General features: G+C 42.0%; 2 protein-coding genes across 3 annotated transcripts in view; one reads left to right on the top strand and one right to left on the bottom strand.

Moving 5' to 3' along the window:
• The window catches only part of HCLS1 (hematopoietic cell-specific Lyn substrate 1), a 35,203-nt gene extending 32,082 nt beyond the window's left edge, over window positions 1-3,121 (top strand). The window contains exon 14 of the mRNA XM_019952977.2: window positions 190-3,121. Within this exon, the coding sequence (XP_019808536.2) occupies window positions 190-326 (137 nt within the window). The 3' untranslated portion in view covers window positions 327-3,121. The remainder of the gene's footprint in view (window positions 1-189) is intronic.
• On the bottom strand, window positions 2,218-21,636 carry FBXO40 (F-box protein 40). 2 transcript variants are annotated; one of them, XM_070797136.1, is made up of 6 exons: window positions 21,385-21,636; window positions 21,163-21,273; window positions 17,769-17,890; window positions 11,342-11,379; window positions 8,411-10,333; window positions 2,218-5,749 (listed from the first exon to the last, which is right to left on the bottom strand). In XM_070797136.1, exons 4-6 carry the CDS (start codon window positions 11,342-11,344, stop codon window positions 5,531-5,533), a joined length of 2,145 nt encoding a protein of 714 aa, XP_070653237.1. In that variant the 5' UTR covers window positions 11,345-11,379; window positions 17,769-17,890; window positions 21,163-21,273; window positions 21,385-21,636; the 3' UTR covers window positions 2,218-5,530. The 2 variants fall into 2 exon arrangements, with proteins under 2 accessions (XP_070653237.1, XP_019808402.2); XM_019952843.2 differs by having other exon boundaries at window positions 21,168-21,273.
• Between the last annotated feature and the right edge of the window lie 4,350 nt (window positions 21,637-25,986).

The raw sequence follows: 25,986 nt of genomic DNA, 5'->3' as shown, positions 1-25,986 counted from the left end.
GAGTGGTCTGAGGGGTCTGGTGCCTGGAGCCCCTTGATACATGAGAGGCGGGTGGATTCTGGGGGTCAGAATAGGGCCCCAGACTTGGCATCAAGGACAGGCCTCTTTCCCTTCCTGAGGTTTAAAGGGGGCACGGGGTGGAGGGATTTTTGCCTGACCATCCTAATAGTCTGTCAATTTTCTCCCCAGAGGGAAGTGATGAGATTTCCTTTGACCCAGATGATGTCATCACTGACATTGAGATGGTGGACGAGGGCTGGTGGCGGGGACGTTGCCACGGCCACTTTGGACTCTTCCCTGCAAATTATGTCAAGCTCCTCCAGTAACTGTTTCTGTCTTCTTGCTGCACTGTGACTTTGCATATCCCCAGTGGCTCTGCCTCCAGCTGCTCTCCATTTCTGCTGCAAGTGTCTGACAGGATGTCATGAGTTGCCTGAAGTTCTAGGCAGACTTCCCTCTCCCTCTCCATCAGGGTTTGGACAGAGACGGCATGAAGAAGGGGGGTCTCCTTCCGCTCGGTGTCTTCTCTATCCTGCGTACCCAGGATGATCTCAGGGATGCTTATCTTGTGGCCCCGCCTCCTTCCCTGTGAGTGCACCCTCTTACCCACACCCCTAACTCTGCTTCCCTTTGTGAGTGCTGTGCTTCCTGGCTGTTTGCATGGCAAGGTATGTCTTCCTAGTTTTCCTACGTGTGTTGTTTTCTCACTTTCCTTCTTTGCAGAGATATCTCTGACTCTTCTCTCTGATGGGTACTAAATTGGAAATAAAGTGGGACCATGGCTCACCTCTATTCTGAGGTAAATAGTACTTTTACGTGGCCCTCAATGACCCTAACTCTCATTACAGGTAGAAGTAATTTTCCTTCCCTCTTTCGCATATTCAGAAAAGTCCTTCCAACCATTGCCCATCACTCTGAACCCTGGTGTCAAGGGCTGTGCCTTTTCCTTAGACTATACTGATATCCAGTCCAAAAACAGATGGGCCTGGAGAATGGCAGTTAGGTTGGGAAACAGGGGCCAGGAAGGGTCTACATTAAGCAGTTCAACTTCTACTGGCTTCAGCAGTTGTGAGAGGCCAGCCACCTTCCACCTGGGAGTAAAGACATTTCTTTAGTGCATGATGTTGCCTGAGGCAGAAGCACAAATTAGGGGAAAAGAAGAGGAAAAGATTTGGCCAACAACAAAAGATTAAAACTGAAAGGGAACAATTGGACTTCCCTGGTAGCTCAGCTGGTAAATAAACTACCTGCAATGCAGGAGATCCCAGTTTGATTCCTGGGTCGGGAAGATCCCCTGGAGAAGGGATATGCTACCCACTCCAATATTCTTGGACTTCCCTGGTGGGTCAGATGGTAAAGAATCTGCCTGCACTGCAGAGGCCTGGGTTCGATCCTTGGGCTGGGAAGATCCCTTGGAGGAGGGCATGGCAACCCATTCCAGTATTCTTGCCTGGAGAATCCCCATGGACAGAAGAGCCTGGCAGGCTACAGTCCATGGGGTTGCAAAGAGTCAGACATGACTGAGCTACTAAGCACAAAAGTGAACAATGAGATGATAAAGGGATTTGGAGTCAAAGATAGTGGCCTCTACTAAAGAAAGTCTAGGCTTCCCTGTAGCTGGATGAATGAAATCAATGGCCATGTAAGAAGGTAGATTGAGTTTCTCTGTGGTATAGGGCTGAGGCTGGTAGAAGAGGTGAGGACCTTTGGACAGCCAGTGATAGGCAAAAAACAAGTCATCAAGCAAAGTATGGGGATGAGATCAGGACGCAGTGAGTTTATCTAACCCAAAGCCATTGGGATTGGCAAGGTCCAGAGTAGGAGACCCTAGGCAAAGCAAAATCAAATCAAAATGAAAGTCAGGATTTGGTATAGGGTTGGTAGAAGATGGGGGCTTTCCTGGTGCCTCAGATGGTAAAGAATCTGAAGTCCGTGCTATAACCAGTATCTAAACTTGGGTTCAGCTTTCAAAGATGGAGAAGACAGTGGGATCAAGGAAGAGCTAGGATTGGTGACTGAGACCCATAGTTGTGGCAAGACTTCATGAAAATCCTTAGAGTTCATTGGTGAGCTGCCCATGTGCTTAGGCACTGCAGCCCTCAGGCTTATTCCTTGGCTTTTCTTTAAGACACACACTCCTTTGTTGCCACAGTGACCTCTGCGCCAGTGAGACACATCTGTCTCTATACCTCACTTGCAAGATTCACCCAGTTAGACTTTGAAAGTACAAAACAGCCTTTATTTTTGCCTGTAGAGATATTGGGGTTTCCAGGGTATAGAGATAAGTCACACTAGATATATACAATCTCATTCTTTGCTTCAGTTTGATTAGACATCACACATAGATCATACTTTGGCAGTGATTTTCTTCTTACATCAAAATTCCACCTTGATTTTCACTTTTTCCTTCATTATAAGACAAAAGCTTCTTTTCCAGGTCCTTAAGGCAATAATCCTTTCTGCCTGGGTTCCACAGACCTTACCCTCCACATACAGCTGATCCCTACTTTGGACTGGATTTCTTGGTGTGATACTCTTCAAGGGCTGTGCCCACAGATATCTCCCCCATCCAGGTTCTTATTCTTGGGTCCATAGTCCCCTTTCACTCTCCTTAGCTGATTCTTAAGCTGAAACCATTTCTAGCTACCTTGCTTTTGTCAGATAATGCTTGCTGTTCCTGCTGCTCACTGTAGCTTCATCCCATTAATCAGATCACTGTCTCTCCAAAAGGCTTTCCTTTTTCTCCAATTGTCCTGTCACCATAAAATGTGCTTTTTTGTATAGGCTAGTGGATACCTGTAGTACTCTGATTTCCTGCTACATATATAATTTAATGCCTTATAAAATGTGTTTGATGGTGTTGATCCGCTCAGTGTTGCACTTTAGATAGAAACTGGGAAAGTAGAGTGTACCTGGAATGGTGGGGCCCACAGAGAGGTGCAGTCACTCTCCCGCCTGCCCTCCTGAACCCTGGGCTGCCCAGACTGTCAAGGAAGAGCCCTCTGCTCTCTTTCTTTCTCTATACTTCTCATCTGGCTCACAGTAGCCCCAGATTTTCATCTCCCTTAGTCTACAGCTCCCCTTGCTTTCTTTTTCTAATAAAACAAAACCCCAGAATGGATTTTCAGAGCTTGCTTTCTTTGTATAGGAAGGACTAGATTCCAAAAACTTGGACCTGATCCCTGGAGAACTCTTCCTGTTTTCCTCCACTTTACTGTTTAGTTGTTGCAATTACTCATTTTCACTGAATAAAACCTTAGCTCGCACTCTAGTTATATTTTTTAGAAAATGGCACGCCATATACAAATGTGAAGTATAAGCCAAACAATAAGGATTAGGAAAAGTAGAGTTACATTACTGACTAGTATCAAGCGGCACATTAAAATGAAAGATGAGGGTACTTCTACTCTGGCACTTGTTCTCATGCCTTCATATTGACTAGACTCTTTTACTGTTGTTGGTTAAATTCTTTGTTCTCTGCATCTCCACAGTACCCATCCTCCTTTTCCCTCTGTCTTGCTTGCTGACAATTTGCTAGGAAAATGGCATCAATTAACATGAGAGGGATATAAACATGGGGTAAGCAGTTCAACCATCCTGGCTTCAGCTATGCCTGGAGACCTGATAGGATATATTTTTTGCACATGACCCAAGGACATGAAGCCACATCAAACAAACTTAGCTTCATTTGGTTCCCAACTTAAAATCATCATGTGTCTAAAATCTATTTGGTAAATAAAGAGCTGCATGAAATCATGACTACTGTAGATGGTTATTGGAGAAGGCAATGGCACCCCACTCCAGTACTCTTGCCTGGAAAATCCCATGGATGGAGGAGCCTGGTAGGCTGCAGTCCATGGGGTCGCAAAGAGTTGGACACAACTGAGCGACTTCACTTTCACTTTTCACTTTCATGCATTGGAGAAGGAAATGGCAACCCACTCCAGTGTTCTTACCTGGAGAATCCCAGGGATGGGGGAGCCTGGTGGGCTGCTGTCTATGGGGTCGCACAGAGTCGGACACGACTGAAGCAACTTAGCAGCAGCATAGATGGTTATGTGAGGTAAGAATTTGCTATACTAAAAAGCTTACCTGACTTACTGCCATTGGCGTGTCGTTCGTTAGGGCAGTGGTTCTCAACCAGGAGTGATTTTGCTACTGGAAGATATTTCCAGGGACATTTTCGGTTGTTAAAGCAGTAGGGGAGCTACTGGTATTATTGAATAGAGGCCAAGGATGTCATTAAACATCCTCTAACACACAGGACAGTCCCTTATGACAAAGAATTATCCAGTCTAAAATGTCAGTACTTCCATGAAACCCTGCTTTGGGGGATGCCAGTTTCTCTTGTGTATTTTTATTTTACTTTTGTTCTCATAAGTTTTGACTATTTTTTACCAAAATCAGAAGTGTCACCCATTTTTCACAGAATGAAGTCATGCCCAGCAAGAGGTAAGAGCAATTACAGGGAATCACTATGTTTGGATGTCTTCCTTCTCAAGATTCCCCATGGTATACTCAAGTGGTGTCTAGGACCTAGTGACTGGTAGCACAGGACCTACGGTGGGCCTGACTTTTCCATATGCATGGTCTCCTTGGGCTACCGTGCGCCTTCTGGCATGACACTGGAGTTGGGGTTAGTGTCTTGTGATCATTTCACATAGCCCAGGGTGGTGCTGGCCCATACCTGGGCTCTCCCTAATCCAGACCGAGAATACAATTTTCAGAGGAAAAGAAGCTTGAATCTTAAGTCACTATTAAAATGTTCAAAAGCAGTCTGTGATTTTTGTCCTAATTTTCTTCATACATATAGCATCTCCTTTGGATTCGTCTCATTTTTCAAGACTGTCCTTCCATATGTTGCCAAGATTCTACACAACCATGTCCTCTGTGACCTCATTTCTGCCTCTTACTGTTCGACCTTCAGTGTCCCTGAGGCTGCTGTGCTTAGCCTAGGCCCCTATTCTGTTAGACTGTTTGAACTGTCTGAGCTTAGAGACAGTGGGGTAACTAAAAGAAGCCCTGGACTTGGCTGTCAAGACAAGTCCAGCTCCAGAAACTTCAGACTGTGCTTTTTACTCTGGGTGCCCTGGGAGGCATCTCAGTCCCTCTTCCTGTACTGCCTCTGCCCCATATCATTGAAAGCGCTCATAAACTGAAAAGTTCTCCACAAAAGCACAGGCCTATGCTGGTTATGGAATTTCACTGCTCTCTCAACTCCTAAGGTCGTGGGCTCATCTTCTAAATGGCCTCCAGTTACCTATTTACTCCGCAGATGGATTTATTTTAGAAAAAAAAAGTAGGGGGAGGGAGGCTATTAGTTATCAGTATGGCGATATAGCAATTATACAAGCCATGGCTTAGGAAATTCTTCCACCTTATGCAGCTACTCAGGCTTTGAAGGGCATTGCATGTTCGAAAACACCTAGATGAGAACATTTGCAATTTACAGAAGAAAGTCCTCAAAATCACACTCTGTCCAACTTCAGTAACTCTGAATAGGAATCCAAGAACAGTGGCTTCTGAGTCTTTAGTGCAAGATGTGTCTTCCTCGTGGTCTGGCTTTAAAGGTGGTGACTAAGGTCTCTCGGGCCTGTTCATGGGACTGATGCATGCTGGTCAAAAGAATCGGGTCAGTCTTGTGTTCTACAACATTGAAGGGACAGGATTTCAGGTGCTCAGACATGGAGGCAACTTCGTTAAACTCCCAGCTCTTGATTTTGGAGAAGAGGCTGCTGAATTGCCAAATCTGAGGAGAGATAGATGCATGAAAGTAAACCCTGAGTGTGATACCCTCAGGTCGGCTTTATTTAAATAGTTTGAAGAAATGCCTTTCTGTTCTTCCTGGTCTCAGATTCCAGAGAGTGTTTAGTGACTGCAGCATACATGTGTTAGTCCCTTCTCCAGCATCCAATTCCTAGACCCCCTTCCAACTGATAACCTTCCCACCCAGCCACATGTTGTGTGAAAATGACTAATACCAACTAATACCAATCGCTTATTGCTATACACCCTCACCCCACCCCACCCCCCAGTAAAATGGTTAGTTCTAGAATAGACATATGATTCAAATCAAGACAACCAGTGCTAGTGAGAGTCTACTCCAGAACTTTCGTCTGAGATACCAGGAAGTACATTCTTTTTTCCCCTATGTGCTTAAATTTGGAAGCTATTGTCACTTAGAGCTGCTAACAGCCCTCATGGACCATGAAGGGAGAACTGTTGTCTTAGAGTGGAGTCACTAGTGAGGAAGTAGAGATAAGAATTGATAGTAAAAAGGTCATTTGGGGGGCATTTTTGAGCAGTCAGATCAAACCATACCTGAAGCTATTTGGGCCAATAAATTCCCTTTATAGTTTATTATAAACTTTATTATAAACTTATGTGTAAAGTTTCTTATGTATAAAGAATACATTTATACATATAAAGAATACCTGTATAAAGAATATTCTTATTTATAAAGAATACATTCAAGTAGTCTTGTCTGGAAAATCCCATGGATGGAGGAACCTGGCAGGCTATGGTCCATTGGGTCGCAAAAAGTTGGACACGACTAAGTGACTTCACTTTCTTTTCTTTCTATATTTATGTATTTTAATTTGGTTTTATATTGCTTAAAAATTAAAGTATGCTAATTAATAAGAGTCTCACTAGAACAGAATCCTTAGGAGAAATCTAAAAGGCTAGTACTCAAACCCCTGCTGGCCTTTGGCACTTAGGATGGTGTCAAAGTAACGAGTTTTAAAATCTGGCTATGAAGATAGGCATAACCTGATATTCTTCAACTTTATCACTTCATCATCAGTTTCTTGTCATTGTTCTTATGTAAAAAAATGTGCCCTAGGATCTTAGAACTATTTCCCTTTTTACTTGAAAAAGCCATTTTAATATGAGTATCCTGTAGCTCCAACTAAACTGTCTTTCTTCCTTTCTACAAGGAAATCAATTTGTCCTGAATGATATTTAAGAGTTGTCAGCAGTGACTGAATTGGGAAAATTGTTAGTCAAAAAATAACAAAATCCCTAGTATGTAAATTAAATTATTTGCATTTGATTTTACAGAGGAAGATATTAGGTAGTTCCAGACTATACAGTTCCCGAAGGCAGGGTCATAGTCTCATTCATGTTTATTCCTAACACATGGTCAGTTGCAGTCAGTTATTTAACACATTCCCAGATTCATAAGGGAGAGTGTGATAATTATTTTTTGAAGAAGACTGCTCAGGGAATAAATAATAGAAAATATGCAAGATGTTTTACACATAATCAATAAAAATAGATGTAAACATCTCTTAACTCCCCAATGCCAGTTTGCATACATCCACATACTGAGAAGAAAGTCAACAGTGAGATTTTGGAATTAATGACCTAAATGGGCATCATACATTTGTGATTCACATTACTAACACATGTACCATAAGAAAGGGTGCTAAGGGCACCTTGGATATGACAAATTGGGGGTTTCACTTCTATTTGGTACAAGCTAATAGAACTTATAATACAGTTAAGTAAGCCTAGCTTTATCGGGAAAAGGGACTAAAGCTTTTCCAAGGGGAAAGATGCTTTGATTTATACAATATTTTAAAAATTAAATAAGCATTTGAACCAGGGGAAATCAGTGGATTATTTTAGAACTTCAAAATGAATTTAACAACAGCAAAAATTAGTTGACATGCAGCTGAGGAGAATCTGCTGGCATATTGTATCAATTAGAGTCTAGGCAGAAAACAGATGGCACACTCGGACTGGGTAATCTGAAGAGAATTTTTAAAAGGAATGACACATAAATGTGTGAGCAGTGTATAGGAAAACCAGAAGATTTAGGGCAGTACCTAGGCTACTGACAATCTTGAGTGTTACTACTCTAGGCCTGAATGGGAAGGAGGAGTTTATTAGAACCCAGAAAGGGTAACTGTGTGGAGAAAACCATCGGATACAGCTATCTTCAGCAGAGAGACAAGGCCAGTGCAAAGTGTCGAGAAGGGGAAAATGCATGCAGAGAGGAAGCCAGAAGAACACCTGCGGCAGCTCTCCCACCTGCCCATCTCCCATAGACACACTCCCATTAGACTAGCCCACCTGGAAGCTGGAGAGCAAGGGAGCAAGTTAAGGTAGTCTGCAGAGATCAGCCTCCTGGGGGACAGATCACAATGGAGAATGGATCATGGAAGCAAACAGCAGATATTCTGAACACATACACAGAGATAACATAGACACTTCCATCTGTACTACTATTCTTATGTTTATGGGTCTGTCTCCTGTACTAGGCTGGCTTCCTTGGGCTCACAGACTGTGTCTCATTCCTAGTAACCTAGTACAATTCCAGTGCCTAGTACACTGCTGGTGCATAGAAGGCTCTTAGTAAATAATTGCTGAATGAATGAAGTGAATAACTAAGTGAATTACTTGCCTTTCTGTGAACTCTCCAGGAGGTGCCTCCATGGGAATACCTCTTCTTCTTCCACTGCAGGAGGACCATCCCTCTCTCTTGTAACAAAGTGGCACAGATACTCCTCATCAGCACGGACACCTGGGAGAGCTGGGACAGGCTGATGCTGTCTAGGAACCCAGCAATGTACTGCAGGACCTCCAGGGGCAGGCTGGTTAGAGAATTCTGGTTTTTTCCTTCACGACCTGAGAAATGGTTGTTCTTCCTTCCCTCACTCAGCTCTGAAGCAACCTCCGGCTTGATGGCAAAGGTCTTGAGCTCCTGACTGTAGATCACTTTTGCCTTTTGCCCTGGGGGACGGAAATGGTTTTGAATAAAGGTACATCCCAAGTAGGCCAGGGGGCATCGGTGTTGGAACCAGCCGTTGAGACATGACTGAATGTCTGTGTGAACATTCTTGAAATGTAGGGGAAATTCATCCCTCCTGAAGAATTTGTTGCAGGTGAAAGTAAAGGCAGAGCTGCTCTTGTTGTGTCTCCTGGTCACACACTCACTGTGGAGCTCCACGTGGAGCCCATTCGCATTGCTGTTTGGGTTGGCAGTGGTTAAGAGGTCGGCCAGCACCGTCCCAGAAGAAAACTGTTCTGGCTCAAAACTGTATGTCTGTGTAGCGAAATCCATGAACAGCCCGTCAATGCTCCTGGACTCGGAGATGACGTGACCTTTGAGTTCTCTTTCCAAAGCACACAGGAGGGTGGTCTTGATGAGATCTGACTTGGGCAGGTCCTCCACAGTGATCCCTAAATCTGAAGTATCAACGGCTTTGTGCTCACTTGGCCTACAACTCATGGCATCACCTAGGCGAGCCCGCTTCCCACAGTAGCTCACTGGAACTTTGAAGGTGTAAACAGTCTTCACTTCCTGAGCCTCCAGGTTGCCGTAAACAAAGTCTCTCTCTTTGGGTGTACAAGCAGGCATCTGACCAAAGTGAATAAGCATCCTCCCATTGTGCACCAGGTACATATTATAGTCCTTTGCATCCACAGCTGTTTTCAGTCTTTCCAGAACACCATCCTGCCAAGGGGCAAGTCCTGTCTTTTCTATGGCTGCATGAAAGTCCTGCTGCTTCTGGTCTTCCTGTGGTTCTTTTCCTTTGGCAGCTCCCTCCTCTACCATTCTATTGCTGTTGGAAATCTGTTCTTTCTCTGGGCCATTCCTGCTTTTGCTGTCACTGCTGGCTGATGAGCTTGTTAAAGCTGAGGCCGCATGCTCTTTGCTGAACATATTTTCCCACTTGTCAAACTTGGCCAGGTCCATCCCTTCTTTGGTTTTGGCTAACGCCTCTCGTTCTTCTTGACTTAGCTCTACCACCTCCCCATTCATGGCTGACAGAGAGCAGCCTGTTACCAAACCAGCATCCTCCCCACCCACCGCTCCATCCATTTCCTCCCAGCTGGCTTCACCATTCATAGGAGGTTCCTCTTCCGTGGGTTCTCTAGTTTCTGGGAAAAGTTCTACCATTTTCAGAGACCTAAAAAGGACCTTCTGGTCCTGAAGGGCCAGGGCTGTGTCCAAGCATTCCTCATCGGGGGTCTCTTTCATGATGTTCTCATGAAGCGTTGTTTCAGAGTCCACGTTTGGCCAACGGTTCCACTCCATGGAGCAGCAGACCACGCTGGCAGGACACACTTGCAGATGCTTGGCCAGCTTGTGGCGGGACATGAAGAGGGGGCAGCCATATTCAGAGTTGAGGCATGGAACCTGCTCTAAAGGGCAGAGTAGCTCGTGCTCAGCCTCTTTGCACATGTGGAAGGTAGCACCGCAGGACAGGTGGCAGTTTATCACCGGGCAAGAGACACTGGGCTCCACAGGCATGTGGCAGTGACGGTTGAAGCATCTCTCACAGTGTCTGTGCTGCCCTGGCGGAGGCCTGCGTGTCCTACCCTAGAGACACCAAAGGCAGGGGAAAGAGAAAACAAGTGACTGCTGGAAGACAAGTGTCTGTGAGTGCTTAAGTTTTAATTGACTTATTTCCTGTTTATACATGCTGATTGTAGGAACCTTGGAAAATACAGAAAGTCATAGAGAAGAAAGCTGGAGAAGAAAACGGCAACCCACTCCAATATTGTTGCCTGGAAAATCCCATGGATAGAGGAGCCTGGTGGGCTACAGTCCAAGGGGTCACTAAGAGTTGGACACGACTGAATGAGCAGGCACAGAGAAGAAAGCAAAAACTTCATAATACCACAACCAGAAATAACAACTATAAATACTCTTTATTTTCCAGTAGTTTATTTTATCTATGTTCTAGATGTGTTGAAAATAGGGGGGAAAACACATACACACAGGAAAGTGGGCTACAGAATTGACAATTGCTATTTTTGAGTTGTGGATTATTGAGGATTTATGCACATTTAATTGTCTGAATACAATTTTTCTGCTTTAACTTGCTATTACGTTATGTCTAGGCTGTTTTATAAATTTTCCTTTGGAAACTTTTTTCACAGCGGCCATGTAATATTCCAGAGCAAGTGTTCTGTCATTCACATGATCAACCACCAGGGGGCAGGGCTGGGAGGACCCAAGGTGGGTCTGGTTTTGTTCACATCTGCGTCCTCAGCACCTGTCACAGGGCCTGGATCATTGTAAGCACTCAATAATATTTGCTGAATAAAGGAAGTGTTAGCCATTTAGATTACAACTGGATTTTTTTCTTTTTCATATATAAAGTTTTACTAAAAATCTTTGCTCATCAGTCTTTCTCAGGTCTCTGCTTTCCCCTAACTGTGTCGGTTTATTCTAGGTTCTGCTCTAGTACCTCTGGTTCAGCAAAAAGCCAATATATATCATTAGACCAAAAGGACAAACCTGCCAGCAGCTTGGGCTACAGGCTAAATGAGGCCACATCTGGACCTCTGAAAGGTGAAGTTCCAGTGAGCACGTGGTACTTACCATAGCTTCCAAATTCCTTCTGGCTTTGTATGATAACTCTAGGGGAAAATATAAAAGCACAAACATGAATGATCCATGAAAAAGTTATTTTATCTACTTTATCAGGGGCCAAAATGACTTCAAGTACTCTTCCATCACCCTGGAGGTAAGTATCACGGCCCCCCATTTTACAGCAAATATGCTCTTCTTAGGTTCACTTTTACTTTCTCTTCCTTTCAACACACACACATTTTTTTGCCAAGCCACTTGAAGATAAGTTGCTGATATTATTACACTTTATCTTACTGGCATATATACGCTTACTTATCTCTAAGGACTTCAGCATGTATTTCCTAAGAATAAGACATTTTCTTTTGTGACTACAGTAACATTATCTCACCTAAGAAAACTAAAAACAATTTTCTAATATCATGTAGCATGCTGTCTATATTCATATTTTCCCGATTATCCCAAAAATGTCTTCTGTGCTTTAAAAAACAATTTTCAGTTTTTGAGCCAGAATCCCAGTAAGGTCAACTTATTACATTTGTTTAAGTCTTTTTAGCCTCCTTTAATCTGGAAAATCCTCCTTAACTTTTCTTTTTTAGGAAAGACAGCCATGTAAAGTTAAATAAAATAAAATTAAAAAAAAAAGAAAAGACAGCCTTAAATCTCAAGGAAATTGTATGCTAGTTTATTCATGTATTCATTCTTCCATCCATTTATTCAACAAGCATTTTTTGGTTACCTACTATATATGCCAGTAAGTGAGCTTAAGGGTTACCTAGACTGCTTGTTGGAGAAGGAAATGGCAACCAACTCCAGTATTCTTGCCTAGGGAATCCTGTGGACAGAGGAGCCTGGTGGGCTGCTGTCCATAGAGTCGCATAGAGTTGGACACAACTGAAGCAACTTAGCATGCATGCATGCGTTGGAGAAGGAAATGGCAACCCCCTCCAGGATTCTTGCCTGGAGAATCCCAGGGACTGGGGCGTCTGATGGGCTGCTGACTATGGGGTCGCACAGAGTTGGACACGACTGAATCGACTCAGCAGCAGCAGCAGCAGCAGACTGCTCGTTAAAGTGGCTTTAAACACTATTGTTCATTATGATCAGCTGTAATGCTTCTTACATATATAGATTTGCACTGTTTGGCTATTTAAGTTAATCAAAATGAACTAGAATTAATAATTTAGTTCCTCAAGTCATGCTACATTTCAAGTGTTCAGTGGCCCCATATGGTTAGTAGCTAGTCTATTGGACAACATAGAATAGAATATTTTCATCTTCATAGAAAGTTCTATTGGACAACACTGCTATGGATGCTGGCTGTACCCGTGACCTGAGTGAAGTGAGTGTTCTGAAACTTACATTCTTAACACATTCCCTATCTGACTCATGTATTGCAAGTGTGAAAGAGAGATCATGCCAGAATGCTCTGTAATAGCCTGAATCAGGAGGCAGGTAAGAAGCTGCTAGCCAGAACATTAATAGGTTCAGGGCCAAGTAGAAGATAAATCAGCCAGAGAGAGAGAGTGCTGAGCAGAGTGGAAGGACTGTGACAGTTGGACTGAGAGGGAGCAGAATAGGTTCAGACAAAGATCTTTTGGATGCAAGAGTCCAGCCACTTCTTTCAACATACAATTTAACATTCAGGTGGGCTCCCGCCATATTCCAGATCACTCCTGGGAGGAAAAAATTCCCATTGTGGACTTGTGGGAATTTATAAGTATTAGGTTCAAGCATCTGGAATTTTGGTATTCAATAAGGAACCACTTGGGAATTCCCTGGCAGTTCAATGGTTAAGACTTTGTACTTCCAGTGTTGGGGGCATGGGTTTGATCCCTGGTTGGGGAACTAAGTTCCCACAGGCTGCATGGTATGGCAAATAATAATAGTAGTAAATTAATTAAAAACAACCCATCTGGGAATTTTTTTAAAAGGATAATTGGGGGTATTAATCAGTAGTAGTGGAAGGATGGGGTGGAAGGACCTGGAGTTAGAAACTACCATATGGAGAACATGCTGGAGGCTGAGATGGTGAGACAAATGACAGCAGAAGTAGACAAGATGAGACAGACAGGAGACATTACAATGTTACAAATAACGTCTTTGTTTCTGACTTGAGATGGGGGAAGAAGAAAAGCCAAAGATGATGCCAAGAAAGTGAATCAAGAAGAGAGATATTGGGTGTAATTCTGAGAAAAATGGAGGTCTAAGGAGGAAACTGTTTGGGGAGGAAAGATGGGCCCAGCGTGTATAACACAAGTTGCTTTAGGTCATGACAGATCATGTGGGTGGGAAGATGAGGGAGTAGAATAGAGAGATGCAGACTTGAGAATTATCCACTTAAAAGTGAGAGAAAGCCATAACTGGAGAAGTGAGCACACAGAATAGAAATCTGAGCCATGAAGTACAAGGCTAAGTGTGACCACTTTGGGGATAAGAAGAGGTAGAGCCAGAGAAGGAACGCCAGAGAGCTAAGAGAGTGGGGACTATGTTGCCAGATCTAACGGAAGGGGTGAGTGACGGCCTCCGATGCTACCGTGAGGTTAGGAGCAGTGATGACAGTGCCGCTGCTCATGGCAGGGCCCTGAAGAGCTCTTGCCAGAGCACGTGCATTTCAGCTGTGAGGTGGGACTTTTGGCCATTCACAATCTGGTGTTTGTTTGGAGTGGAGGAGAAAGCTATTAAGCACACACTTCAGTGTTGGCAGGGCCTGTGCCCTGCCTGGGAGAATGAGACCATCTGTTTTCTATTCATGACAGACATTCATCAAGAATGGACTCTGGATGACTCATGGTCCCCTGTTGGGTTTTAGGTGGGACAGAAGATTGGAGTAAGGCTATGTGAAAAAAGCTAACAGTACCAGGAATGTCCAACTTCATGTTTGCCAGCCAGATTCTGTGACAAAGTTGAGCCCATTTCCCAGCAAGGGCAACGCAGCCCTGACTAGTTCTGTGCACTCCCTGTGTGTGGTGAGAACTCTGCCCTTATCGGGCACGTGTCTAGCTGGAGGGACAACAGTAATAAACTCTAAGCTCAATCATTTCTTTTAAATTGAGGTATAGTTGATTTATAATGTTGTGTTAGTTTCAGGTGCACAGCAAAGTGATACATACATCTATATCTATTTTTTCATTATTTTGCTTTCTTGGTTATTACAAAATATTAAGTATAATTCCCTGTGCTATACAGTAGGTCTTTGTTGCCAATGATTTCTTATCCTTCAGCATTATAAAAGGTTCTTAGGAACAGTGGTTTTGAGGCTAGGAACACCTGTAGTGGAGCCTTATTGCTCTCAATCTCTGCGAAGTTATTTGAAACTATCCCTTTAAGAGAAAAGAAAAGCAATGCATGGAGGCAACAAAGTTGCTTTTGCTGTTGTTGTTGCTTTATGTTGCTATTTAAAGAGCTTCTGCCAGGCTCTGGAGCTACCCCAGATGAGTGACTTTGAGAGAGGACATGTGCTCAGCAAAAAGACACTGAGTGGAGACCACTCATTGGAGATGTTTGGCAGTGGAGGAAAGGAGAAAGATAAATATAGCCCAAGGGCATAAAATATCACATCTAAACCTTTTGTTGTATAGCTGGGGGAAGTTCAGTTAAGTTCAGTTCAGTTCAGTCGCTCAGTCGCGTCCGACTCTTTTCGACCCCATGAATCGCAGCACACCAGGCCTCCCTGTCCATCACCAACTCCTGGAGTTCACTCAAACTCATGACCATCGAGTCAGTGATGCCATCCAGCCATCTCATCCTCTGTCGTCCCCTTCTCCTCCTGCCCTCAATCCCTCCCAGCATCAGAGTCTTTTCCAATGAGTTAACTCTTCACATGAGGTGGCCAAAGTACTGGAGTTTCAGCTTCAGCATCATTCCTTCCAAAGAACACCCAGGGCTGATCTCTTCTAGAATGGACTGGTTGGATCTCCTTGCAGTCTAAGGGACTCTCAAGAGTCTTCTCCAACACCACAGTTCAAAAGCATCAATTCTTCAGTGCTCAGCTTTCTTTATAGTCCAACTCTCACATCCATACATGACCACTGGAAAAACCATAGCCTTGACTAGACGGACCTTTGTTGACAAAGTAATGTCTCTGCTTTTGAATATGCTATCTAGGTTGGTCATAACTTTTCTTCCAAGGAGTAAGTGTCTTTTAATTTCATGGCTGGGGGAAAACATCCCAAAAATACTCCTACTATGATAAAGGACAATTCAAAATTGTTGATATTCTAATTATTGCTGGAGAAATAGGGTGACCAAACATGCTAGTTTGCCTTAGACACTCTCTGAGTGAGCACTGAAAGTCCCAGGTCCTAGGAAACCTCTTAGTCCCAGGTAAATTTTGACAACTGATTGATCACCTTAGGTTGGAGCCAACTGGTGTTGCCTCAACTTAACCAAGTTAGATTTATCATAGGTTGTCTCATGATATGAGATGCCCTGTTCTCCCAATTTCTATTTCAGTGCAGTGACTGGATCCTTATCCTCCATGGGGTTTGCCTTACTTGCCAGATTGAGTGCTCTCTCTGCATTTTGGATGTCATACAGGAAGAGAAATAAGATATCAATGCTTAACATGTGCATTTATATAACATCTCATTTAGTCCTCACAATAATCTTGTGAGGTGGGTATTACCATCTCGTTTACTGATAAGGACACTGAGGCACAAAGAAGCTTAAGTCTGTCTGTCTTCATACTCTACTCTCCACTACATCACACTGTATCCATTGGAGATCCATATAGACCTCTGTGGTCCATCTCCATGATCAGGGGAGAATGTGAGCCCATGGCTATACTCTGTTAGGCAATAGCCTCTTTTCCTTCAGATGAGGTGCAGAAAGGTGTCTACATGTATTATCTTTCCAAATTGTAGAGGACCTGGATGCTTCACATTAGGAAACACCTTCATCCCAATGATGATTTTTTTCGGGGGTCCTCCTCTAGAGCCATCCCATACTGTGCCCTTTTGAACAGAAACAAGATGACCATCCAGGTCCTATGCCTTCACAGTTCAGGGAATACAAATGTGACAGGGACATTTTTTAGGGTTAAAAATGTTCACTTCCATATGGAGTCTGAGATTTAAAATGAAACATCTACCAAATCAAAGCATATAGAACTTCTTCACTGTGAAAAACCTGATGAAATTCTGTTTATGAAACAGAGTATGGTTACTTGGGTGACATTTTCCCCTTCAGTTTCCATGTCCCTATAGTCACCTTTAAATTCTTGCTTCCTGTCAGAAAAGGTAATTCCCTCCTCTTAAAAATGAACTTCAATCAAGTTTGGCCAAAACACTCTCCCCAAAAATATGTTTTAAAGTTCCCCTGTCTAGAGGACAAAATGCTATATAATTTATACTTAAATAGTTGAGAGATCTACACAGAACTAGATTTTACTAATTGTACTGGATGGAGTTTAAATAGAGTATGGGTAGATAGGGGCTTCCCACGTAGCTTAGTTGGTAAAGAATCTGCCTGTAATGTGGGAGACTTGGGTTCGATTCCTGGGTCAGGAAGATCCCCTGGAGTAGGAAATGGCAACTCACTTCAGTATTCTTGCCTGGAGAATAGTAGATAGAAGGATCAAGTGCAGTACATGAGTTCAAGGGATGAATACTTCTTTAAAGAAATAGAGGAGAATTTAGAACCTGACAAAGGAGCAGGAACTATTTGATGCAAGTTTGGTGCTCTGTGGATCACTCAGAAAGGAGTTAAATTAATAAGCAAAGGCAAGTCAGCTAGAATAATAGTCCTTAAAATATGGTACCTAGACCAACAGAATCAGAATCACCCAGGAACTGGTTAGAAAAGTACTGTATTGAGCCCCACCAGATCAGAACTACTGAATCAGACCTACCAGCTGATTGAACTGTAAGCTCAAGTTTGAGAGCTAGAAGAGCCTGATATTGTGCTCCAATCACAAAGAAACTAGTGCCCAGTTATGTGGGAAGGCCTGGGAGAAAGATCTGAAAAGGCAGTTGGCAAATCTATCCATTTCTTTCCATCTCCACCACAACTGCCCAGGTCCAAGCACCATCAACTCTCATCCAGTCTGGAGCAATAGAATTATAATCACTCTTACTCCTCCCATTTTGTGCCCCATAATCTATATTCATCAGCAAAAAGAGTGATTTTAACAACTTTTAACATTAGATCACTACTTCCCTGCTTAAAATCTTCAGAGGACCCCATCCTATCACAAGGAATAAGGTCCAATGTCCTTATCTTGGCCCACGTGGTCCTCCCTGAGTGTCCCTTGCTTGCCTCTTTTACCTCACCTCTCTCCCCTGAGCACTTGGTTCCAGCACTTTTTGCTCATTCTTCTGTAGGAACTTTGTACCTGTTCTTTCTTCCAAGAGAATTCACCCCCTGCGCCTTAATTGCTTATGGGTTTCTTCTCCCCATTTAGATTTTACCTTACCTACTACTTCCACAGAGGTCTTACCTGATATCCTCAATCTGAAGTAAATTAAAGAGGGGACTCCCTGGTGGTCTGGTGGACTCTGCTTTTTCACTGCCAAGGGCACAGGTTCAATCCCTGGTCAGACTAAGACCACGCAAGCTGTGCTGCACAACCAAAAATTAAAAATAATAAAAATAAATTAATGAACACATGTTCTGCTGGGTAATTTTTTGACAGGTTACTGAATCTCCGTAAAGCTAATTTATTCATCCATAAAATGGGCCTCATCATAACCCATAGGACTGTGTGAGGATCAAACGAGATAGAGTAGTGAATGTATCTAGTATACAGGAGTCACTAAACTGTCCTTTCTCTACCAAGCTCACTCTCATGGTCACCACCCTTGTCCAGACCTTATTTCTGCCCATGGCATCACGCCCACAGCCCTTGGCTGGCCTTTCCATTTTCAGTTCTCTCTCATTCCACTGGATCTTACATACCCCGCCAGTTTAAACATTCTCAAACCCCTATTAAAAAAATAAAATAAAATCTTTCCTCACTCCTTTTTGAATGTGAATCTCCCTGATTTCCCACAATTCTGGCCTCTTCTATTCGCCACAAAGGGCTTCCCAGGTGGCGCTAGTGGTAAAGAATATGCCGGCTAGTGCAGGAGATGGAGGTTGTAAGAGATGGCAGTTCGATCCCTGGGTCAGGAAGATCCCCTGGAGGAGGGCATGGCAGCCTACTCCAGTATTCTTGCCTGGAGAATCCCCATGGACAGAGGAGCCTGGTGGGCTACAGTCCATGGGGTCTCAAAGAGACGGACACGACTGAGCGACTAAGCACAGCACCGCACCGCACATATGCTGATTTGTTTTTTTGTTATTGTTCCGTTTTGTTTTAAAGGGAGAAAAAGAAACATTTTCAACTTTATTACGTAAATGATACGTTTCTGAATGCAAAAGACTCAGTGGACTCCAGTTATGCCAGATACTCTGAATGCTGCCAGGATTGTTTGTATGACTTTACAGCACTTGTTCTTCACCCTTGCAGTCACAGAATCAGAAATCTGGATCAGGCAGATAACCAGAAATCCTCTGCTCTGGAGTTTTGCAAACGTCAGTGTGCATAGGAATCACCTGAGCAGTCCTTTTAAACTGCAGTTTCTGATCTTGTAGAACAAAGGGTTATGAAAAGGGTCTAGTTTAACTTCTTCATTTTATACAAGAGAAACTGAAGCCCAGAGAAGGAGTGTCTCATTGACCATGCCCCACAAAATCTCTGACTAGAATCACATGCTTTTATTTTTTTCTACTTCACCTTGATGTTTATTAAGAAATTCTGTGGAAACCACAGTACCACACAGAGCTACCTGTGTGATAACGGCCAAGGGCTTGTGAGCAGCTTAGATGATACCAAGGGCAAAGCAGGACAGAGCCTGGAAGAATGAGGAAGAGGTGGTGACCAAGGGTCACTGGCCAGAAGGTCGTGAGAAGGCATATAGCAGGTATATTTAAATCACTGACTCAAACAAAAGAGAATGGGATTAACAGATAATAGTTTTCACATTCTTTACTATAAAGTTAGTAGACAATCAGGGTTGGTGTCAGGGAGATATTTTTAGGCAAGGGGCCCTCCCAGCACCCCTCACATGATGTCAGCGACTAACTATTTTGCCTCCTCATGTGGCTAGCCCTGGCAATAATTATTTATTCCCGAGCTTTAACTTTAGTGGAAGTGACAAGGTCAAGAGTTTAAGAACAGAGATTAACTGTTAACCTATTAACCAGCCAATTAATTTGTTACCTTAATTATACATTGTTAATCTGTTTCCCTACTGTGGAGATATTTAATTGTAGGGAAAGAAAATGTATAAAGTTAAATATTCAAATAATTCCTTTGCCTCTTGAGATTTTAACACAAGCAGTTGGCCGAGGAAAATTCCCACATGTGGTCCCATAATCCTGGGCTTTCAGGCTATGATTTCAGCCCATTCACTATACCCTAAAAACCATCCTCCCCCAAATCACCATCTACAGTTCTCTACCTACCCTAGAAATCTAGGTATTTAATTAGCTAGTTAATTCTCATAACTGGTGCTTGTATTACATAGTGTCAGTATTTTAAATTACTGTTTTGTATTGTTCAAGAAAATGCAAACTGGCCGTATTATTTAGGAGTAGCTCTGAGTCAACTGGTCTGGTTGGTTACTGCTAAGCTAATACACCATCTTGCTAGGACAGTAATCAGTATACACCTTGAAAACTTTGGTGCTCCAGAAACCTTGACAAAATTAAATGAAGTGAGGCAATTATACACCGTGAATTTGATTGTACCTAGCAAACAGGCATAATTATAACCCAGACACTGATAGCAAAGTTATGGGATGCATCTGGAGGTTACAGAGGCTGGCAGGAAGGAACCAGGAATTAGGGTGTCTGGTGGTAGGTCTCCTTTTCTTGGCATTGGTGGCATTAGCCAGTACACTGCAAAGTTCAGAGTGTACAGAATCATTTTTGCTGCACAGGCCACTTCCCAGGATGTCCTTGGCTGAACTTTAACTCTTATCACACTAAAGCGAGGTCCGGAGGAAAACAGGAAAATAAACACTGCACCCTTCTCCCTGCCAATTTGTTTGTACATGCAACACTATGAAGTTATTCCCAAAGCTGGAAATAACCTGTCTACACTTTAAAGTGTTTGATACTTTAAGTATCATTAATCATTTTACTTTTGTCCCTCAGGATGTGCAAGTTTCAAATTTGTGACAATTTTTTGTTTTACCTGCCTGTATATGTTTTTCAACTTGTGAAATACTTTCACTTCTATTCCACAAATATATTTGGATTCAAGAGAGCTGGGAAGGAATGAGTCATGTTTAGGAAATACTGTTAAATGAAAACAGGTTTTAAACTCTGCAGGCAGAATTTTAAAAATATATGCAGGAAATACAATTGTGCTAAATTAACCAGTTGTGTCACAGGTGATCAAAGTACATGAGAATGTCTTGCAATTAACACTGAGAATGTTGGTTGGGGAAAGATCACACATTTGGACTTCAGAAAACAGAAATTCTGGGTTCTGGGCCTTTCATCTGTTCCTTCCTCCCCCTCCCCTATCTTGAACCCCCATCAATACTGTGTAACCTTAGAGACACCACATAACTACTATGGTTGATTGCAGAAGAAAGAACCTAAGCTGTTAGAAAGCAGGTAATCTCCTGCTCTAAGATTTTAGATTCAAAGCAGGAGCTCACATATGAAATGAAAGCAGAGTTTCATTCTCTGAGCCAACCTTTTCTCCCTCATATGTAACTAGTTTGTTTTAACAACCCTCTTGCTCAGAGCAAAAAGGTGATGGGCAGCTCAGCCTCTGCGTCCACGTTCACCACTCTAAATTCCCCCTTGATGACCCTGCCTGCATCTAGAAAGCTTACCTTACCGGCACGGGCTGAGTCAGCATGTGCTGCACCTGCGTCCCTGGGCTGTGAGCAGGCAGACTGCCGGAGGTGGCTGGGCGTGCATCGGCTGCTGCAGAGGACCGAATTCTGTCGTGGAGGTAGGGAAAGGAGAAAAAACTTCAACAGAAATAGTTCAAGTGCTTCAAAGTTAAAAATAAAACTATATCACAAGGGCCAATGTGACCAGGCTCAGCTTACGGTTTTTTTTTTCTTTCTCCCGTATTTATCAACGCTCTATCTCTGCTGGAGAGGCAGTCACAGGTGAAGCTGGAAGGCAAATGGGGTTTTATATCAGTGGGTTTTCTTGCCCCTGAGGAAGGAGGAAAATCCTTTTAAGAAGGATAATTTTCAAGGCCAGAGCAGCCTCTCCGAGTCCTGTGCATACGGTTGGCAGATCCAGCTGTGCTCCCTGTGGCTGGTGGAGCGCTCAGGACAGGCTGCTGCTCTAATTATAACCGTGCTTTGCACCTAAACCTGTCACTGGCTGAGGCAGCAGCTTGTGAAAGTGACATGTGGTCCTCTGTTTCTCCTATTTCTCGTCATGACAAGGAAGTGGCTGTCCTCTCCCAGCCCTCTTCCTTCCCCGGTGGTTGGGAAAGGAAGAGTTTGTAATTCAGAAATCAGGCATCGTTTAAGTCCAGTGTGAGAAAACTAGAGGTGGTAGGAGGCTTAGCTATTAGTCCAACTCTCTCTTTTTTACAGTTGAGGAGGCAGAGATTTAGAGACAGTAAATTTTGCCTAGATCTTCTAGCACTATGTTGAACAAAAGGGCTGAGTGGTCATCTCGTAACTTGTTTTTTAGATATGTTCGTTTGTGTTGTATTCTACATATAAGTGATATGGTATGGGATTTGCTGTTCTCTTTCTGACTGATTTCACTTAGTATGATAATCTCTAGGTCCATCCTTGTTGCTGCAAATGGCAGTATTTCATTCTTTTGTGGCTGAGTAATATTCCATTGTGTATAAAGATACAGATAGTGCTGCTATGAATATTGGAGTGCGTGTATCTTTTCTAATTAGTACTTTTGTTTTTTCTAAATGTGGGCCCTAGAGTGGAGTTGGTAGTTCTATTTTTAGTTTTTAAGGGACCTCCATTTTGTTTTCCGTAGTGACTGCACCGATTTACATTCCCACAAACAGTGTGCAAGGGTTCTCTTTTCTCCATATTCTCTCCAACAAGTTATTTGTAAATTTTTTGATGATGGTCATTCTGACACATGTGCAATCTCATTGTGATTTTGATTTGCATTTTTCTAATAGTTAGCTATATTTAACATCTTTTCATGTGCCTGTTAGCTGTATGTCTTCTTTGGAGAAATGTCTACTCAGGTCTTCTGAACATTTTTTTATTGGGTTGTTATTTTGATACTGAGTTGTTTAAGCTGTTGTGTATTTTAGATATTAACACCTTGTTGGTCACATCATTTGCAAATTTTTTCCCATTCCATAGATTGTCATTTTGTTTTGTGGTTTATTTTTCTGTGCAAAATTTTTAGGTCACAGCTGCTAATTTTTGCCTTTTTCCCACTTTTGCCTTAGGAGATCAAAGATAATATTGCTATGATTTATGTCAAAGGATGTTTTGCCTATAATTACTTCTAGGAGTTCTTATGGTTTCAAATCTTTCATTTAGATCTTTAAGGCATTTTGAGTCTATTTGTATATATGGTGTGAGGGAATGTTTTAATCTCATTGTTCACATATAGCTGTGTAGTTTTGGTATCAGGCTAATACTGGTCTCACAGAATGAGTTAGGAAGTGTTCTGTTTTCTGGAAGAATTTATAAAGGATTGTTAATTCTTTAAACATTTAGTAGAACTTAGCAATGATACCACCTGGGCCTGGACTTTTCTTTGTGGAAAGTTTTTGATTACTAACTTAATCTATTTGCTAGTTAAAGCTCTATTCCCAGCATTTTTATTTCTTATTGAGTCAAATTTGGTATTTTGGTCTTCCTAGGAATTTGCCCACTTTATCAAGTTATCTAATTTGTTATACAAATTTTAAAAGTTATATAATTGTTCATCAGTTCAGTTCAGTCGCTCAGTCGTGTCTGACTCTTTGAGACCCCATGAATCGCAGCACGCCAGGCCTCCCTGTCCATCACCAACTCCCGGAGTTCACTTAGACTCACGTCCATCGAGTCAGTGATGCCATCCAGCCATCTCATCCTCTGTTGTCCCCTTCTCCTCCTGCCCCGAATCCCTCCCAGCATCAGAGTCTTTTCCAATGAGTCAACTCTTCACATGAGGTGGCCAAAGTACTGGAGTTTCAGCTTTAGCATCATTCCTTCCAAATATTCATTTATAAGGGGCTTCCCAGGTGGTACTAATAGTAAAGAATCTGCCTGCCAGTGAAGGACACATAAAAGACATGGGTTTGATCCCTGAGTCTGAAAGATCCCTAGAGGAGGAAATGGCAACCCACTCCAGTATTCTTGCCTGGAGAATCCCATGGACAGAGGAGCCTGGTGAGCTACAGTTCACAGGGGCACAAAAAGTCAGACAAAACTGAAGTGACTTAGCATGCACACACATTCCTTTATAATGTTTTTTATTTCTGGAAGGTTGGTAGTTACGTCCCACCTTTCATTTCAGATTCTAGTAATTTGATTCTTCTTTCTCCCTGGCCCCTTCCCTCTCCTCCACTCCTCTCCCCCTCCTCCTCCCCTTCTTCTCAATCTAGCTAGCTTTGGTTTCATTGATTTGCTCTATTGCTTTTATATTCTCTATTTCATTTATTTCCACTCTAGCCTTTATTTCCTTCCTTGTGCTTGCTTTGGATTGACTCTGCTCTTCTTTTGCTAGTTTCTTAAGGTAAAAAGTTATTGATTTGAAAGCAAAACTATGGAGATAAGGTTTAGTAGTTGCCAGAGGTTAGGGGAGAGGGAGTGACAAATAGGTGAAACACAGAGGATTTTTAGGGCATTGTAGTATCCTATAAGATACTGTAATGGTGGATGCATAACAATTACATATTTGTCAAAATCCATATAATGTACAACATTGAGAGTGAACCCTAATGTAAACTATGGACTTTAGAGGATAAAGATGTATTGGGGTAGATTCATCAATTATAACAAATGGACCACTCTGGTGTAGGTTGCTGATAGTGGTGGGAGGTTGTGTGTATCTGGGAGCAGGACTATATGGGAAGTCTCTGTACCTTCTCCTCATTTTTGCTGTGAAATTAAAACTGCTCTAAAAAATAAGACCATTAAAAATCAAAAGTAATTAAAAAAAATTTTTTTAAACCTCACAAATTGAGGGCCCATGTCTCTCCCCTAGATCTGCAGTCTTGCTCTGCAAGATCCCTGTGATGGCCCAGAATGTGATGGGTATCAGGACATTCAAACCTTCTACTCTCACTATCTCTATTAGTTTCCCCCAGTATATGCTGATCCCGTTATTGTTATTATATGCTACCAAATTATTCACATTATAATTTCTCCCATGTTTAATTACTTAGAAATTTTCTTTTACTTTCTAAATGGAGGGAGAGGTTAGAATTTCTAAGGAAATTACCTTTTGATCAAAGAATGCTATTTGCATGTTATTAATTCATTTGAGTTTGTTAAGATTTGATTTATGGTCTAATATTAGTCATTATGTGCTTGAAAAGAATGTGTATTCTCTACCAGTTGAATAAAAAAATCTACATACTTTCATTAAACCGAGCTTATTAACTGTATAGTTAAAATCTCTACACATACAGAATTTTTATCCACTTATCCTATGGATAAAATCATTTATTATGATTATGCATTTCAGTTTTCCCAAGAATTTTTATTAATTTTTAATAAAATTGATATATTTGAGGAATATGACAAATGTACAAATTCATTTGTGTACAAATGACACATTTGAAAAGACCCTGATGCTGGGAAAGATTGAAGATGGGAAAAGGAGACAACAAAGGATGAGATGGTTGGATGGCATCACTGACTCAATGGACATGAGTTTGAGTCAACTCTGGGAGTTGGTGATGGACAGGGAGGCCTGGCGTGCAGCAGTACATGCGGTCTTAAAGAGTCGGACACGACTAAGCGACTGAACTGACTGATACACATTCAGAATTATTATATTTTTCAGATTAATTGTTCCTTTTATTCTTTGTTTAATATACTTTTACTTCCAACAAAATGTTTTGCCTTAAAGTTTAATTTAACATACATAGCTATGCCAGCCTCCCTACTATTAAAAAAGGTTGATTTTGAGATCTTATTCTTTATAGGCTTTTATAGCTGTAGATTTCTTTCTAAGCACCTATTATAAGCATCATCCCATAAGTTTTGGATATTGTGGTTCTGTTTTCATTCATCTTTGCATGTGTCCTAATTTTCCATCTGATTTCTTCTTTATCCATTGGTTATTTGGGAGTGCCTTTTAATATCCATATGTTTGCAAATTTCCTGAATTTCTTCTATTATTGATTTCTAATTTCATCCCATTGTGTTTGGAGAACATGCTTTATATGATTTTAGCCCTGTTAAATTGATTATTTTATGGCTTCAAATGCCTTTTATTCAAAACATCTTCAGTGTCCATTATTCAAGTTATTAAGTTTTCAGTACAAAGTTCTTAATTTTCTTAGTTAATTCCTAGACATTTTATATTTTTCATTGAGAGGTTCTTATTTTGTTATGTGTTTCTTTATTATTGGTTTGAGAATTGCTATAAATTTTTTATGCTAACCATGTAGCTAGAAAACTTGCTTAGCTGTCATTTGAAATGTGAGTATATAAACCTGCTGCCATTAAAAGTGGATGACCCTTAGAGGCTGTTGACCTTTTAAAAAC

Source organism: Bos indicus, chromosome 1 (assembly GCF_029378745.1).
Source record: "Bos indicus isolate NIAB-ARS_2022 breed Sahiwal x Tharparkar chromosome 1, NIAB-ARS_B.indTharparkar_mat_pri_1.0, whole genome shotgun sequence".
Taxonomy (NCBI): Eukaryota; Metazoa; Chordata; class Mammalia; order Artiodactyla; family Bovidae; genus Bos; species Bos indicus.
Note: the sequence above shows the minus strand (reverse complement) of the source record. Positions and strands in the feature narration are given on the sequence as shown.